The sequence below is a fragment of the Gavialis gangeticus genome, unplaced genomic scaffold (assembly GCF_001723915.1).
Source record: "Gavialis gangeticus isolate Ggan-Ray unplaced genomic scaffold, GavGan_comp1, whole genome shotgun sequence".
Classification (NCBI taxonomy): domain Eukaryota; kingdom Metazoa; phylum Chordata; order Crocodylia; family Gavialidae; genus Gavialis; species Gavialis gangeticus.
The window spans coordinates 27,076,639-27,094,524 of NW_017728994.1; the positions used below are offsets into that span (position 1 = coordinate 27,076,639).

Below are 17,886 nucleotides of genomic sequence, written 5' to 3' on the forward strand. Positions count from 1 at the left end.
TTGTTGTTATTATTTTAACACTTTTGCTGCTTTGCCTCCACTACACTTGCTGTGCTGCTTATATCTTACTGACTTTCTTTTGAAGTTAGGGGGATGTTAAGATAAGCCTGATCCACTCAGCAGCAAAAAGAATTGGTGTTACACCACTTGGACACTCCAGGAACAGTCAAAGTAATCAAGTGGCTTTAAGTCCCTTGATTCCTACCTGCAAAATATTTGCCATGCACTGTTCTATATCTCAAGTTGAAATCATGATTGTCATTGGACATTCCAGGAAAGCAGATTAGATAAGCAGTTGTAAAGCAATAACCAGTTCCTTTGGCTAGTTTCTTAGCTATTCTTTTAATACCATTTTATTAGAAAAAGTATATGTTTTCAACTTATTTTTCCATTACTGACCTATCAAATTTGCATTTTGTTAAGCAATACGAGGATTCTCTCCGCAACATAAAATCTGCAGTTTTGAAGAGGCAAAAGGTTTGGATAGGATCAATGAGAGAATGCCACCAAGAAAAGATGCTCTTCAGCAAGATGGTATTAGTTCTGTAAACACAAATGCCAATGGAAACAATGGAACTGGTAACAACAATGCACAGTGACTGCTCCAATTTCTGGTTTACTCACATATGTCTTGCCTGAGAATTCCTAGATTTACTGCTTTCTGACATGACAACAGATGAAATAGCCAGGGGGATCAGTCAAACTGACTACTTAATGTGATATGGAAAACAACCTGATCCCACTGAAGAGAAACCATCGTGCTTTTGAGACAACCGCCCCTCTGTATAAGTGATGACTTGAACATCTCTTCGGCATGCTTCTTCTATGGGCAGAAAATCCATTGCTGACTGCTGAACTTTGGAGAGATCTGGGAAAATAATTGGGCCGTTATCACTAAAGCACATCTAGACTAGCATCTTATGCTTATCATTGTCAACACTTTTAAGTTTACAAATGGGATGTTCTTTTCAGTAGAGCTAGATTTTTTTTAAATCAGACTTTTAAATACAGCCCTTAGAGCTAACTATTTATTAATGGACATTAGTCTAATGAAATGTCTTTAAAAGATAGAATAGAATGGTCTTAAAAAATCTGAGGCTGCAAAAAACTGTATTTTAAATAGAGAAAAATGCCAAAAATCTCAGTTGGTCATTCTATAAAATGCTGACCTCAGGTGCACTCCTTAGATACTGCTAATTCTGTATTTTGTAGTTATGGCTTATCAGAAGATTTCTACATAGGAAAGTTTATTACTTGAACACAGATTAAAAAAATATATTTAATTTAGAAATTTTTTTCCCAGCTTTTTCAAAACTCTCCCCACTTTGAAAAAAATTTTAAATTATATATATATCTATAGATATATATCACTATATATCTATATATATAGATATATATATCTACACACATACACACACACTAATTTTAAAGTGAAAAATCATGGAACTGCTTAATTTTAAGGTACTTTTAATTGAACTTTGTACATTATGTTGAAGTAAATTTTGATTCATATCAAGTCTGTAAAGCTTGGCATTGTATTTTGTGTATGCATGTTTTCATTTGGCAAAATATTTAATATATAGGCCTATGATGTACATCTATAGGTTACATAGATGTTATTGGTACTTTTAGTTTATTGTGAGTATTACAGTTGCATAAATAGCTAATCACTGGGCTGAATAGCTGCAAGCTTTTTATTATTTTCTAACTCTGTAAAGGAAACTGAAAATGTTATGGAAATACTTTTGTTTAGGCAATGCAGCGCATAAGTAATTGCTCTGTTCAACTGCTAAGGCATTAGTGAAAGTGTAAAATCGAGACTGCATGTATTTTGATAGCTACAGGACTGCTTGGTTAAAATTAAAACTGAAATTCTATGCTGATTTGTTCACAAATAATGAACTGTACTGATTGCCACTGTACTTTTGTTATATATTTTGACATTTGCTACCTTTCTCATCCCCTGGAACACAACTTGAAACTTAAGTCACTTGAGTTCATCTCCCTTTTTTTTGTTTGCCATAAGGTACAATCTGTATATATACCCCTGTCTCAGTCAAAACTTTTATGCATGTTCTGAGCTATTCAAGTATTTTATAAACAGTAGCACACAATAAATTTTGTGCATGGGCTGCGGCTCCTATCATTGTGTATTGGTTTTATTTTGAATGCTTAGGTCTAATCAGACCCAGGTTATTTTAAAACCTGAAGAGTATTTCTAACTATTTTTAAAATCAGAAAACAGTTTAATGAATGTAACTTGAGAGGGCAGGCTTAATTTATTTTCTGAGCAATATTTTACTAGAATCGAAGCCAAAAATTTATTAACTTGAAGTCCTGCTGCTTCCAGGGAGAGTGTTAATATTTTATTAATGAGATTTTAGAAACAGAACACCTAAGAATTTCTGTATTAAATTTGACATTCATTATAGGTTTCTACAGACCTATATCTAATGTGCAATGCTAGGCTTTGCTCAAAAGAAAAGCTGTTTATTGAGTTTTTTCATATGTGAGGACTGTGCATGATCTTTTATGTGAACTAAGGTGATGTTTTTGATAGCAGGTAATATCAGAGCCAATCTTTCTGGCCAGTTTTGATTAAAGGCAAATGAGAAATCTACTGAATGTTATCAGAGTATATTAACCACAAAATTGTTAGAATAGTGGTGATGGCTTACACATCCTGAAAACTTGAGTTAATGTTTAAGTTTTACTTCGTTTTAGATGCAGTGTAATTGGGAACAACCATTCAAATGGTTGGAATACAGAAACCCAAGATCCAGACAGTGGTAAGTGGCCCCTGTGTTCCTGGACTCTCACTAGTTTGTGATACGTGACATTGGGAAGGAGAAAAATGGGCACCTGTATTACAAAGTTCTTTTTATCTGAGGAGCAGTCCATCAGTAGTCTTCCATGATGGTGTTCAGTTGGGCAAAAATCCAACAGGTTTCACAAAGCAGTCTCTTAATGGACTGGCTCTCAATTAGTTGTTGTTCTGAGTGGGTGGGAGGTTGTGTATTAAAAGAAATACAATTGAAACCTCTGATACATAAAAGATACATTCTCAGTGGCCAGGATCACAGCAAGAATGGAAGGCAGCAGTGAAGTCTAATGTAACTTAAAAACTTTATCTTGTTCAGAGTAGACGTGTTTTATTAAGAGTTTTGTCTGAAAGTCCTTTCACCCTGTAATTCTCTATTTTCCTAGAGCATCTTACATGAGGAGAAGTCTGTCGTTGGGTGGATAACTGCATTTTGCTTTTTAGTGATACTTTGACATAAACAAAGATGGTCCTTCACCTTGTCTCTAGAAAAGTCCTAAATGTACCATGAGACTGAGTATTTTGAGCCATGTATTTTCCCAGTATGCTTTTAATGTTTCTGGTTGTTTGGATTCCAGATTGGATATTTTCAGATTAAGTCAGAAAAGCAGGATGGGGACTGTTATTTATACTCTAGCACCATTCTGTCATGTTTCAGCAACACATTCTTCCTCATTATCCACATGGGTGTTCAGCTTTGCTATTTGCAAGTGTGTTTTTTCCCGTAACTATGAAATTGGGACCTACCAACAGAGGGCATCCAGGTGTGGCCCTGTGCATTGCCATATGTTATCTTATCAGACTAGTAGTGAACAGCTGCAAGCAAGCCAGCTGAAAATATCAGTACCTGATGTTGCTAGGTTTGAAAAATCAGAAAATACAGTAATTGTTTGACAAATTGTTCTCTCCGTCCTGTCTTCCTATGGGTAGTTATTTGGATAATAAGAACTGGGGCAGCTGAAAGCCCGTCTGGAAAAAAAATAGATTTATGTCTCCATTACTAAACTTGCTTTGAGAAGGTGAGTCTTCATGCCATGAGTGTTTCTCTCATTGGTCAAGACATCAGAAGGAAAGATTCCTGGCTAATAATGAGTGTGTATTTTCCCCATCATTTGCATGCACTTGCTAGACTTTTTTAAAAGGAAAAGTCCTGATTGTTTTTGCTTCCTGCACTAAACATTGAAGAGACTGATATAAATGGCTTTGTGCCAGTTTTGTATTGTCTCTAGTGTTTGTCTACACAGGGATCTATATGACCTGCAGTGTGAACTACATCTTCTGGCTCTGCATTACACTTCACTCAACAGTTGTGCATTGGCCCTAGGAGATGAAGACTGACTGCAGTGTGGTGCCGTGTAGTACATTTTAGCCATGCCCCAGTTAGGGCTGGGTGTTTGACCAGTCAAATATCAGTTGAAAATTGTAAAAAATTGTCAGTGGGTCCAAATAATACGCAGAGAAAGCATAATTTTTGCACTAAGAAATGTGTCAAGAAACAAAAAAAATTGTCAAGAAAACTACAAAAAATACAGGGTGGGTTTTTTTGTGAAACTGCTATAATCTTTGACCAGTCAAAAAATATGCAGTCAGTGGACAATATTGTTCTTTCCCACCCTACCCCCAATTGGTCTTCTGTTAGGACGGAAGGGTTGGCACAGAAACCCTATGCATTTCATAATGGCTGAAGGTAAGTTGTATTCTCAGGGTTTTTTCTTAGGGCACTATCCTACCCACTTTGAACAATGTAAAGGTGCTTTCTTGAGAGAGAGGCCCAATGTGTAGAATACGTTCCAGTAACTGCCAGCTTTCGCCACTCTGTCAGGGCTTGGACAGATGAGTTAATGCATAGATTGGTGTAAGTGCCTTGAATCTGGAGTAATAATGCAAGGAAAAGTCTGTAGTTTAAAAAAAAAGTTGTCAGGTGTCATCTGTGCTGAGGTAGCCATTAGTTCAATACCATGATAGCATTTATTGTCAGTTGCTGCCCTGGTGTAGCTGTTCACGTGTTCCCTCTGGATCCCAGAGCAGTTTAAGTCAGTGAACAAAGCCTATGAAAATTGCACCAGTGTCCAGGGATTCCAAGTGCAAAACATCAGGGGGTTTTTTCACCCCATCTTTGAAGACTTGCTGCCACCTAGTGACCTAAACTGGAGATTGAACGATAGAATTCATTTTAGACCATGTAGTTGTGTCTACTAGGGGTGTCAAAGGTATAGCTCATTAAAGCTCTTTGACCTAGATCTGTCCCAAATAGGTTTGCCACCCCTGCTGCATAATCCAACTACGCAGAATCATGGTGTTTACTCAGTCTCCACCAAACAATTTTCAAGACTTCTCTGTGAAGGTCTCGGCTATCCAACTGGCAGCCTACAAGCTGCTCCCAGCCCATGGGTTCCCATCCAACCACTATGCATCTACCGCCGTACCCCCTGCAGGCAGGGTACTGCAGTAGTGAGGAGACTGGAGCCTGGTGCCTTCATGGCAGGGAGTGGGGGAAACATGTAGTGTGGCTCCCAGCTGCTCAGATGTTGGCCAGCTCGTCTAGGTTGTTACTGCTATACAGGTCCATTTAACTGAGATCTTAAATGGCTGTTTTAAGCACATTTGCAGCAGAAAGACAGCAGGCAGGTGTTTAGGCTTTTTCCCCTTTTTTGAAGTTGAGCAGAACATGCACTCTGAGTTCAGGAAGAGGGAGTTGGGTCCCTTTTGATTTTGTTTGTTACAAGGAAATTCAGACAGTATTTCAAAGATCCTGCAAGCCATCTGGTTTTAATGTTAATGGTGCGTAAATATGCTGAACATCAGCTGACTTAGCTGGATCTTAATAGTCCTATACCAAGCATGCTTATTTATATCAGGATAAATTAACTTGAACAGTTGAATGGGGTTGCCTTTTTTGGCCTGAGGCAATTGATAATCATTTGTAGGACATATGAAAAGGCAAGCAGGTCATGCTGCAACTGTTCTTTTCATCCTCACTGGGAATTTGTTAGGATGATGAGGCTACCTAATGCCTGAGGGCGGTCTCAATATTTTGCCTAAAGTATGGGGTCAAGCAAAATTTTTTCTAAGTATGGGATCAAAGCTGTGGTCCAGGCTGATCTGTGGAGGGGAGGGGGGTGTCCGGCATTGTTTGTGAGTTCTAGGTACCACTTTTGCAGTCTGTTTAAAGTCAGCCTGCACAAGTCCCTCCAGCAGTCAGAAGGGTGCACCTTGCAGGATTGCTTAAAAGCAGAACCAAGCTATTTGATGTACATGCCTGCTAGGAACTGTTCTATTCAGGTACTTGGTTCCTGCTTCCTTATTTTGTTGCAGCTTCTCTACCCATTCCCTGTTTGTTCCTCCCCACTTGAGGCACTTTCACATTTAAAGGGGAGACTCTAGCTTATATTCTCTCTAGACCAAAAGTAGCTACAACAGCAAGATTTGACATTCTTCTTTTTTAAACTGATTTACTATGTGACCCTCTCTCACATCAGCCTCCTTAAATAGCTCTGGCCAAACCCTGTTCCACTTCTGCTAGTGAGGACTGCAGTTGCTGTCGCAGAAATGCCTGGTAAGTTTATAAGAAGCTGCTTTAGAATCAAACCAGAAGCAAGCTATTGGTTTTTTGTATGTGGAATTGAAAAATGTGTCTCCTGTGTGACTAACATGAAAACTTACTGAGTGTTTGTGTACCAAAGGACTGCAAATGTAGGCAAGCCAAAAGTGCTTTGTCGTCAGAGGAGGACAAGCCCATTTAGCTTTGGGAGGGCTCTAGTAGTAACTCTAATCTGGACAGAGGCCTGCAGCTGCTACCAGCTGCATTCAAATGAGGGACCACCACCATTAGGAAAGTCAGAGGCCAGTACCTTGTTTTCTTGAGCATCAAGAGCAGCTGAATTTTCACAACTGAAGGGGGACAAAAACCCATGGATGTATGTTACTCAGGGCCCACTTCTGTCCCTGTTAACTTAAAGATACCAACATGCTGCACTGGAAATGTTTGAAATTGTAAATAGGCATTTCTTCTAACACCTGCAGAGGGGCAGACATTAGTGAACAGTTTACTTTTGTGGCTTTTGCTCATGAACCTCATGGCTGTGCTTGGGAAAGAGATGCATGAGTTATTCTCAGCCATGTGTGTCAATATATCTTTAAGAGTACTAGGATTCAGGTATGTCAGTCTGAAGAATTCTGCTTATGCTAAGTTCTGCCCTGGCTCTGGGTAGTCAGGCTACTGTTTCTGTATGCCTTCTGCAAAGGGCAGGCAGAAACTGTTTACATGCATTTTTTTCAGCCTCCTCACTTTTTAACATTTGTGTAAAGGTGCATATAATTAATGGAGGGGTCATGCAAGTGTTAGCATGATATGTACCCACCTTACTGAAGTTGCTTGTGTTGAGAGAAATTAGTTTTATTCAAAAAGAGTAGTTGCCAGTGAGTACAAACTGCACATACAAACTTACTTTGCAACCTGAAGTGACAGCTGCTTGGAAAAGGGGCACACCCATTCACTGTTCTGAACCCCCTTAGCTCTTAAATTCAAGGAGTGATGCCAATGATGTGCACTTTTACAGGACTGTACCAGGTAGCAATAAGAGGCCCACTCTATTTCCCAGAAGTATTCACAATCAAAAGGCCTTTCACCTTTAACTATCTGAATACCCTACTATGAGGATTAAGAGTGATTGAACTGACATTTATGGTGACAGCTGAGAAGAAAGTTTAGCTTCATGATTACTATGGTGATTCTACTTTTTAACCATTTTGACTGTCCAGGTCAAATGTGTACAGGACCTTTTGCCTTTACAGTAGAAGTGATTTTGTACTAACTGTTCTTGAGGGAAACTGGAGCAGAAATCAAATTTGTAGTTATTTTTCAATGGGTCAAAGACAACTGACACCTAAGGTAGATATATACACATACATATACATATATATACACACACACACGCGCGCGCACACACACACATTTTTATATAATGTAAAGTACAATAGTATGTTTCCAACTTAAGGCAAGTGTATGTGCAAAATAAAAGCTTTAAAATCATTTATCATTAAGGCATATTTGGTATATAGCATGAAATCATTCCCATAGATACATGCAAGGGCAAGTGTGTTTCTCTGCTTTGCTATATAGGTCATTAAGTTTGTTTACAAAAAATAATTTCTATTGCCCAACAATTGCCAGCAGCAAACGCCTGTAGTCACCGCTTGTGTCACTTGCTATCATTGTTCCCAAAGTCTTCTGGTACAGCTGTGTAAACATCTGTTTGATCTGCACAAGATCAATCTGTGCCAAAAGAAATAAGGTGAGCACAAAATTATTTTTGACAAGTAAAAGCAATTCATCTGATGTTATATATGTCAGGATAATTTCAGTAGTAGAGAGAGACAACCCATTTGCAATGAACCCAGGCAAAACTATAAGCAGACAGGCAAGAGGTTCTCTGTTTATTAAACTGCCATTTCAGAAGTAACAGAAACAATTCTGTCAAAGCTGCACTTAGCCTCCAGATCCTAGCAGAATCTGAGGAAGAATGTCATTGAGGCTTCTGTTACCAAATTTCCTATAAAAGTGGCTGCTTGGGGTAACTTATCTCCTTTCAAAGATTCTTTCCTAACTCCAAGGGCCTCCTTAATTAACCATTGCACACAGGACCTCCCCACACATGTATTCAGGTGGGCAAGTCATTTTGGAAGCAAAAGATGCATTCAGTCTGAAAGGGTGAAGACACAAATGCTTGAAATTCTTTCAAAAGGGGAAGGTTCAGCTGACCTGTTCTAAATGCTGTGTATGAATGAGCTAAGAACTGTTCAAATGCAACAAACCTACTCCTTCACCCAGGGTTAAAACTTTCCTTTTTATAAAAGGTTCTAAACTGATGTCCACACCCTGAAAGAAAACTCTCCTGTCTTCCTCTCAGAGGATGAGAAATGCAAGGTATTAAACTAATCTACACTGCAGTTTGAGAATACTACTATGATACTTCATTTTACATGAGCCCCTCATCTAGCTATTAACTTTGTAGTAGATGGGAGTCATGGATTCTAGGAGGCTAGTAACATTGCAGAGTGAGCTGAATATTTACAACCAGGCAAGTCCTGTTTCCAGTAAATGAACTTGATCTGCAAATAGTTACATTTGCAATAAAAGATTGATTTCAGCTACAGGTAAAGTTGATATCAAAACCTTTAAACTCCATTCCTTTCTTGCTTGGAGAAGAAAAATGGTTCTTACCTCGCTGCGAGTGACTATAATTCTGATGAGTGTAGAATCGTCTGTGCCTGCTCCTTTCATAGAATGGTAAAGTCTCTCAGCAAAAAAGGCTGGCCGATTTAGAGCACACTGCACTGCAAAACACATGTACAGTGTTAGTTCAGGTTCTGTATACTGTTGCTGCTGTTCATTTGGCAATATTGCATGATTTTTGCTAAAACACTTAATAGTAAATCCTGTCAAACAAACATCTGATCAAGCAGCTGGTAGTTTAAAGTACTTAAATCCCAGGAGGATGGGAACAGTGTTTATGGTCCCTTAAGCGTGGCAACATTATATGCACATAGGTAAGATCACAGCTCAGCTTCCATTGTTGGCTGCCCAACATTCTAATATTATAAAAGCCTACGGCTAAGTCTGTCTGTCTGTCTGTAACACTATTTGCACTCTGTTGGTTGACAGAAACAGCCAATCAGAGTGCTCCAAGCGTGGGGGAGTGCCGCCATGATTCCAAAGCCGTGCGGAGGACCGGACAGAGGGTGGGAGAGCTGGCCTCAGCTCCCCCACCCCACTCCCTGCCAGAGGCAAAACAGCAGCAGCATGGGGTGTTAGGTGGTGGCACTCCACCCAGCCCCACCCTGCTCATTCTTGACAGTCAATTGGCTAGTTTAAATATAAACTCTGACATGGCTATTTAAAAATTATAATTCAGTGTGGTGGTCCAAAAGGACAACTCTTTTGAAAGTTCACTGCAATCTTAATTCTATAAAAATTGTTAAAGGAAACACTCAAACTATTCACTAAAAAAAACCCTCTTTCCATTAAATAATCGATATGAAACCTCTCTCTTGTAGCTCTATAGCTAGAATTCCATCATTGTAAGTGCACATTTCATGGGCACTGGGTGGCAGGTTTAAATTATCTGTGTTCAGTTGCACCTTTCCATGAGAGTTCTTTTTCATTGCTGACTTCCCTGGGACAAGCATTGATTTTTCTGCAGTGCTTCAGTGGAATCCATACCTAGCAGAGCTCTAAACTGCACAATCAGCAATGGCATCTTTCAGGATTAAAGTTCTAATATACTGGGAAAAGGTAAAGGGATCTGTTGACTAACAGTAACAGCAGAGTTTAGGGAGCTTCTAATACTACAGGAACCCCCATCTTATAAAAGATTCATTTTTTTTACTGCACTATTTCATAGAAGTTGTGATTCTTAAATGATTATTTTTAGCGTATATTCATTTTTTCTTATGGACATTACTTTAAGCTTGATTTTTCCAGCCACCATTGTACAGTACATTGGAGAAAACCTCTATCTTGCTAATCCTTCTTATGCTGGAGCTTGCTAACTTCTTTTATTACTGAATGCTCTAAATCCTCCACCTTCCTTTTAAATAGGTGTGGATGCTTAGTAGCTAGAATGTACAGACATGAGTGAGATTTAATTCAGAAGAAAAGACTGGAAATGATTACACCACAGAATCAGAATAGGGCTAGAAGGGAGCTCAAGAGATCGTCTAATCCAGTATTTCTCAATCCATAGGTTATAACCCAAGACTGGGTCACAAAACTATATGAAAAGGTCATGAACAAACTTTAAATCTTTTCTCTTGCAGGCTGGCAGAGTTGCAGCCTGCAACGGGCTGCTTGGGGCCTTCCCTCCCCTACGCACCCACCCCCTGCTCCACACACTGGGGGCAAACAGGTCAGCAGTGAGGAGCACTGGGTTGGGGACTAGCCACGGATGTTTAAAACAGGTCCTGGTACAAGAAAGGCTGAGAACCACTGATCTAGTTCAACCTCCTACTCAAGGCAAGATCATCCCTGACTAAACCATCCCAATGTCTAACTTGCTCTAAAAAACATCCAAGGATAGAGATGCCAGAATTTGTCTAGGTAGCCTGTTCCAATACTTAACTGTCCTCATAATGAGGCAGTTCATACTAATTGCCAGCCTAAATTTCCCCAGCTGCAATTTGACATGTTTGCTTCTAGACCTGGCCTCTACAGCCAGATAATAATTTTATCATCTTTTTTTGACCTGGAAAGATGTGGGCAGTGGGGTCCCCAAGGCTGTCCTTGGATCTGAGCTATTCAATGTCTTCATCAGTGACTTGGATGAGGGTGTGGAGTGCACTCTGTCCAAATTTGCAGATGACACAAAATTATGGGGTGAAGTTAACACACTAGTGGGAAGGGGTCAAATCCAGTCAAATCTGGACAGGTTGGAAAAGTGGGCAGAACACAACAGGATGCAGTTCAACAAAGACAAGTGCAAAGTACTGCATCTAGGGGGAAGGAATCACCAACACAACCTATAGGCTAGGGGATGACCTTCTCAGCAGTACAGCAGCAGAAAGGGATCTTGGAGTCACAACTGATGCCAAAATGAATATGAGCTGTCAATGTGACACAGTAATCAATAAAGCTAACTACATTTTATCATGCATTTGCAGGTGCATCACAAAGGTCCAGGGATACTTCCCCTCCTATGCGGCACTGGTCAGGCCACAGTTGGAGTACTGTGTCCAGTTCTGAGCGCTGCACTTCAAGAAGGATGTGGACAACATGGAGAGGATTCAAGAGGAGGGCCACTCATATGGTTAGGGGCCTGCAGGCAAAGCCCTACAAGGAGAAATTGAGGGACCTGGATCTCTTCAGCCTCTGCAAGGGAAGGCTGAGAAGGGATCTTGTAGCCAGCTACAAATCCATGAGGGGGAGGAGGGACAGCAAGAAATTGGAGATGCTCTGTTTAATATGACACCCCTTCGAATAACCAGGAACAACAGCCACAAACTGACAGAGAACAGAGTTAGGTTGGACATCAGGAAGAACTTCTTTATAGTAAGGATTGCCAGAATCTGGAATGGGCTTCCAAGGGAGGTGGTGCTCTCCCCTACCTTGGGGGGTCTTTAGGAAGAAACTGGACAAGCACCTGGCTGGGGTCATCTGACCCCACCATTCTTTAATGCTCAGGGCAGGGGGTCAGACTCAATGATCTACTGAGGTCCCTTCTGACCCGAACAACTATGAAGTGTGGCACGCAAAACTGAACATAGTATTCCAGGTGAGGCCTCACCAGTGGTGAATGGAGTGGGATAATCACTTCCCTTGATTTGCAAATTAACCTCGTATTAACAGAACCCACTATGCTGTTAGCCTTTTTCACAAGTGCATGCTGTTGGCTGACATTCAGCCACTGTGCCTCCCTACCCCTTCCTCCCTCCCAGGCCCTCCTCTGCAGTACTGCAGCCTCCTCAGTCTGTATTTGTGCATGTGCTTTGTCCTGCCCCAAGTGAAGGACTCTGAATTCTCCTTATGAAATGTCATTAAATTGATTTAATTCAATGCAACTGATTTATCAGTATAACTTAGCTACATTTAATTTGGAGAAGATCAGCATCTACTTCAGGGACAGGCAACATTTTTTGGCCGGAGTGCCAAAAAACACCAAAATGCTTACCTCGGAAGGTGCTAGAGTGCTGGCATGGCAGAAAAATAAAACGAGGACAAGAGGTACATGGTAGGATGCCTTGCTTGTGCCCCTTGCCCCCCACCCAAAGCCCCTGCCCCACAGTTCAGAATTTGTGGCTGCCAGCAGCTACCCCAGCTCTGGGTAGCTGCTGGAGCCTGGGCTGCCCCAAGCAGGCCTTGCAGCGTCCCAGCTGCCTGCTGGAAGCAGCTCCCCAGAGCCGGGGCGGCTGCAGCCAGGAGTCTCCAAACAGCTGTGCCGGGCTCTGGCACCAGCTCCGCATCGGTGCGTCGTGGTGGGGCCTGAGGCAGCGCAGCCCTGGTCTCTCCCCCGCTCCCGGCACGGAGGTGATGAGCCCGATGCAGCTGTTTGTAGCCTGCCCGCTCCCAGGCTGGCTACAAACAGCTGCGTCAGGCTCATCACCCCCGTGCTGGGAGCGGGGGAGAGACCGGGGCTGCGCTGCCTCAGGCCCTGCCCCCACTGCCCACTCTGAGGCATGCCTGCACACGCCAGTGCGGAGCTGGTGCCAGAGCCCTGCACAGCTGTTTGGAGACTCCCGGCTACAGCCACCCCGGCTGCTTCCAGCAGGCAGCTGGGACGCTGCAAGGCCTGCTCAAAGCAGACCAGGCTCCGTCACTGGCAGTAGGTGCCCGGAGCCAGCTGGCCGCCGTGCGCCAAGCAAAATGGCCTCACATGCCATGCTCGGCATGCGTGCCAGGGGTTGCCGACCTCGATCTACTTCATTGAAATCATGAAAGTTCATCTTTGAGTCAGAGCTAGGTAAGTTAGCCATTAATCCCTTCAAAAAATATATATGACTTACAGATAGCCTTCAGACCACATTCTACATTTCCAGAAAACTCCCGGTCAATGCTGCTTAACAAATCACGATTAGCAATCTGCAAAGAAAAGGTAAAGGGGTTTAATCTTTTACATGTGTTGTGGGAATGGAGCAAATTCAACCCTGACAAATGTGGACCAAATCCATTTGTTGTGAGTGAAGTTTTGCCCATTTTTACCTCAGGGCTGAATTTGATTCAGAATCTTTAATTGAAGAGCTTCTACCTTAGCATATACTTCAGCTGTAGCTTTCATTTGGGGAAAGCTTCTAGTTGCTAGAACCATGTTGAAGCAAGACTCATCAGTCCCAAGTTTCCCTTCACCAGCTTGGTAAAGACGTTGAGCATCCTCTTGAGCTTTTTGGTAGTCCACATTTTGATTCTCATCCCTGTTACCCTGCAGATGAAGACATTAAGTGTGGAATCAAATGATGTGCCTGCAGTGGATCACAGCACAGCAAGGTTTTCAAAGAGAAGGCCTTACATTCTGCAGCTGAACAACCGTTAGAGCTCTGCTAGTTTCTGAGCAAAGCTGACTGGTTAGAGAAGCACACACACATCTGCTCTCAGTCATACTTTGCTGGCCTACATAAACAAGTGAGGTCTGGAGCAAAGACTGCACCCCCAGATTTTATTCTGTCCTAAAGGCACAGAAGTCCATAAGTCCTTACTCCTTTCCACATGGCTTACCTGGCACATAGAGATAAGCAGTCGTTCAAAGTGTCCTGAGGTGTCTGCTCTGATATCCTTCTCGATGTCTCTTCCAAATTCTGTTTTGTAGCACCTGACTATGTCTCGAATTTCCTGGTTTGTTCTTGTACAGAGGATCTCAATCAGCACTCTCTCCTGAGTGCCTGCTCCCTAGAGGCAAAGAAAGAGCGTATCACTGCACCAGAAGAACCATTTACCAGTTTGTGTAGTTATGAACATACCCGACAGCTAGCCAAATTTATACCATATTCTGAAGTTACTCTAGTGCAGTCTGTCTCTGTCTTCTGAAAGCTCTAAATCCTCTAGTCTCATCATTTTAAATTGAATCTTTTTTTTCTTTTTTTTTAGAAAAAAACTGCTGAGTCAGGAGTTTCTCAAAGAGCAGCACATGAATGACAATGAAGTAAGAGTACCAATGGTGGGCAACTTGAAAGACTTAAAGGGAGAGAAAATATCTGAACTGACCTTTCCCTTCTTATGTGCGCTCAAGAGCAAGGTAAAGGCTTAAAAAGGCTGCCATGGAAACTATGCATGGGTCTCGATTTTTATCTTTTTATTTATAAACATACAAGTGATGTTACCATTCAATCTTAGACATTGGGTATATGATTGTTTCTGCCCCCTACTGTGTACTCAGTTGGCCTACGTGAGTGAAGATAGTGTCCATAATGTGCTACCTACCGTACAAATAAGCCAGGAACTTTAAGGATAGGAGTAATGGTATCAGCATACAAACCCTTATTCTAACTGTTGCAACCAGCTCGCTTGAGTCGAAATGGAATTTCTCAAACAGTCTACCTCACGTATCACTTGAGCAATTATACAAAATGCAATGCAAATATGCAGATCATTATTACATCTCTGGGAAGTCAGTCAAGAAAAAATGATACCCATAAGTAACCCATACTAAAACCCCTAGTTTTAGTATGTTTAGTATTGTAGTTTTATTCACATTAAAATAATTATGACTCAATCTAATATGTATCTTGTGATTATAAAGAAAAAAATCATTTGTAACAGTCATTCTTTAGCACCAGTCATGATTTATTTTTATGATGTCAAAAACATGGCCATTGCCTGAAAAAGGCTTAAAATATTACATGCAAACAAATGAAAATAACATTAATTTCTCAGTATTCTAGGCAAGAGAGTTTAGACTTTCAATTTTCAGAAAGTTAAGCAAACTGGATGCAGTTTTCAGTGCAGTCCATCTTTTAATTTCCCTATTATGTCAAGAAGTTTTAGTAAAGAAGTGTTGGCAAGAGAAATAATCCAAAAGGAATAAAAGGGTGACAGCTGACTCCCTGTGATAAAATTTAAGTTGCCTTGACTCAGCTTTAATTACCATCACATGGAAATTCTGCAGCTACTTTAGATTTGCTTGGTTTTCGCAGGCCTAACTCACTTTAAGGTTTCTAAAGAAACCATCCCATTAAGAGTTTGGATGTTTTAGAAAAAGTTTCCAAAAACTCTGGAAACCACATTCTCAAGTTCCGCCACCTTTTTTTTTTTTCCTTTTGGCTTTGTTCATAAGAGAGGTAAACCTTCAGTTGTTGATATTGGCACACTAGAAATCAGTTAAAGGGCATAGTAAGGTAGTTCTGCAGTTTTAATAACTTTGTCACATAACACAGGATCTACAGTAAAAGCCACGTTATCTGGCACTTTACAAGCCAGCATTCTATATTAACCAGCTTGTAAAGTAAAGGTGAAACTGGAAGTGTCCACCATGGCACTTCTGGTTTCACCGAGCCCCTATGGCCCAGGGCAAAGCAGCCTGTGCTACCAAGCCCCCACAATAACAGTTCTTTTCCCTTTTCTCTTCTGGCCTCCTCCCTGTCCCTTGCAGCAGAAGGGGCGGCAACACGGCAGGAGGGGTAGTGGTGCACTGGACATGGCAGGAGAGGCAGCCTTTCAGGTAACTGGCATGTTTTGTTATCCAGCACCCCAATTCCCCATGGGTGCCAGATAACAAAGTTTTTGCTGTAATTGAAAATAAGTTATTTATGATAAAACTGTACCTTCATTGCATGATATAAACTCCAGGCATCATAATATGTACTCGGCATGAACAAAGCTAAAATCAATTCTTCCACGTTTCCACTTAGTTCAGATTTCAGGTCTTTAATTAAATCCTGTCCAATTACAAAAATAAGGATGAGGTTACAAATACAAAGGTGTAATGTGAAAAAGGTCAGAGGTCCAGATTACCATGGGCATTGGTATGGGTTAGTATTAAAACAATTGCAGCTTTTATACTGTTAGGGTGCCTTTATACACGCTCCGGGGGGGCGGGTACATTTTAACGAGCAGTTTTCCAGAGCTGCTTGAATTAAAACACTGCAGCAGCTCAAGAATTTAAGATCCCATTCAATGAGCTTTCATTAAAGCGCCCCCACAGCCATTTTGAAACGCAGCACACTGAATGCACAAGATGCTACAACATCCTAATTGGAATGCTCCAACAGACTCGATTAATAGAGTCTGCCCCAGTGCATTCTAATCAGAATGTGTCAGAGCATGGAGATAGGCACCGTCAGAGTTTGCAGAATTTCAGCCCAGAATGGCAGAAGTCTTATGAAAGGAGCTGATTTTGTGACAGGATTGTGACATCAGCTGTTCTTTTGAAATTCTGGATCCAGAATTCAGGTACAAACTTTTCCCCCACCAAATGCAAAATGAGGATGGATTAGCAGTTCTATTTTTGGCCAATTTAGTTGTATTGTTAGGATTATAATCAGCACTCCCTGCAATTAGAATTCACTAAAAGGTAGAGTTGAGGTGATTCTGTCCAAAACTGCAATACAAGTCCCTACAAATCCACCCTTCCACTGAAATCCTTCAGAGGCCCAGTTTCAGGAAGTGTTCTCATACTTAACAGGATTGTACCCCTCAAAATTCAGCTGCAGCCATTTTCTTTTACAACATGGCTAAGAGAGCAGAAGGTAGGGTGCCCCCACTTTGTTAGCCTAGTAGTTAGAGCACTGGCCAACAGAATGGGAGATGTGTGTTTGAACCCCCTCGTGCTGAGAGAACTGAATCCAAACCTCCTGCCCCATACAGTATCCTAACAACCAAACTGTAGGCTAGCCTGAGTATGACTACTTTCCACCTATCTTGTTAAAGCTATGTTGGTGCTAAGAATGCAAGATTCACAGCAGTGAGTAAAAAAGGAGCATGAGTATGGCCTACTGGGCCATACAACTGAGAGGGGAAAGACCTGAGTTCTGGTCTCCAATGACAGCTTAGGCATTTTACCTGAAACAATCACTGTAATTAAACCAGAACTGCAGCTCTGCATTAACACCACCTTTAGCAGACTGTCCACAAACAGCTCCTGAAATTCTTACTTGGAGCAAGACTTACTTCAGCAATAACTTGGCCTAAGGAATTTAGAAAAGGCACCAGCCCATCCTAGCTGCATTTCAATAGTTTTCATGATATATTTTGCATAGACTTTTGTTGTATTTTTCCCTATTATTTTCAGATCTTTTCCCCAATTAGGATTAAAATACAGAGTGGTTTTAATTATCTGCAGGGATTTGTGATCACTCCCATTTAAGAGTAGTTTGAACTGGAGTATTTTCTGCCCTTTAAAAGATTTATAAAAATATAGGAAGCTATTGTTGTTCGGTCATGACTGCTTGAAGAAGTCCTATCATCGGTCAGAGGTATTCACCTGGAGCTACTGACAGAGCAAGAACATAGGTAACTATATGCAATACCTTTAAAAACAATACAGAAGTCAGGTACGTTCTGCCTGGGACTAAAAAACAAATGCAGACAACATGGCTTCATACAGTGTTCACTTAATGGCATGATAGAATCTCATACTTGATCC

At 41.2% G+C, this 17,886-nt stretch overlaps 2 protein-coding genes across 8 annotated transcripts in view; one reads left to right on the top strand and one right to left on the bottom strand.

Moving 5' to 3' along the window:
- The window catches only part of PPP3CB (protein phosphatase 3 catalytic subunit beta), a 118,514-nt gene extending 113,651 nt beyond the window's left edge, over window positions 1–4,863 (top strand). For all 6 annotated transcript variants that reach the window (XM_019502441.1, XM_019502442.1, XM_019502437.1 and 3 more), the window contains one exon: window positions 424–4,863. In XM_019502441.1, coding sequence (XP_019357986.1) covers window positions 424–599 — 176 coding nt within the window. In that variant the 3' untranslated portion in view covers window positions 600–4,863. The remainder of the gene's footprint in view (window positions 1–423) is intronic.
- Window positions 4,864–7,763: 2,900 nt separating this feature from the next.
- ANXA7 (annexin A7) overlaps window positions 7,764–17,886 on the bottom strand; it is a 41,698-nt gene continuing 31,575 nt past the window's right edge. For both annotated transcript variants that reach the window (XM_019502444.1, XM_019502443.1), the window contains exons 8-13: window positions 16,067–16,180; window positions 14,025–14,195; window positions 13,561–13,731; window positions 13,319–13,394; window positions 9,045–9,157; window positions 7,764–8,096 (exon numbers count right to left, since the gene is read on the bottom strand). In XM_019502444.1, the coding sequence (XP_019357989.1) occupies window positions 7,974–8,096; window positions 9,045–9,157; window positions 13,319–13,394; window positions 13,561–13,731; window positions 14,025–14,195; window positions 16,067–16,180 (768 nt within the window). In that variant the 3' untranslated portion in view covers window positions 7,764–7,973. The remainder of the gene's footprint in view (window positions 8,097–9,044; window positions 9,158–13,318; window positions 13,395–13,560; window positions 13,732–14,024; window positions 14,196–16,066; window positions 16,181–17,886) is intronic.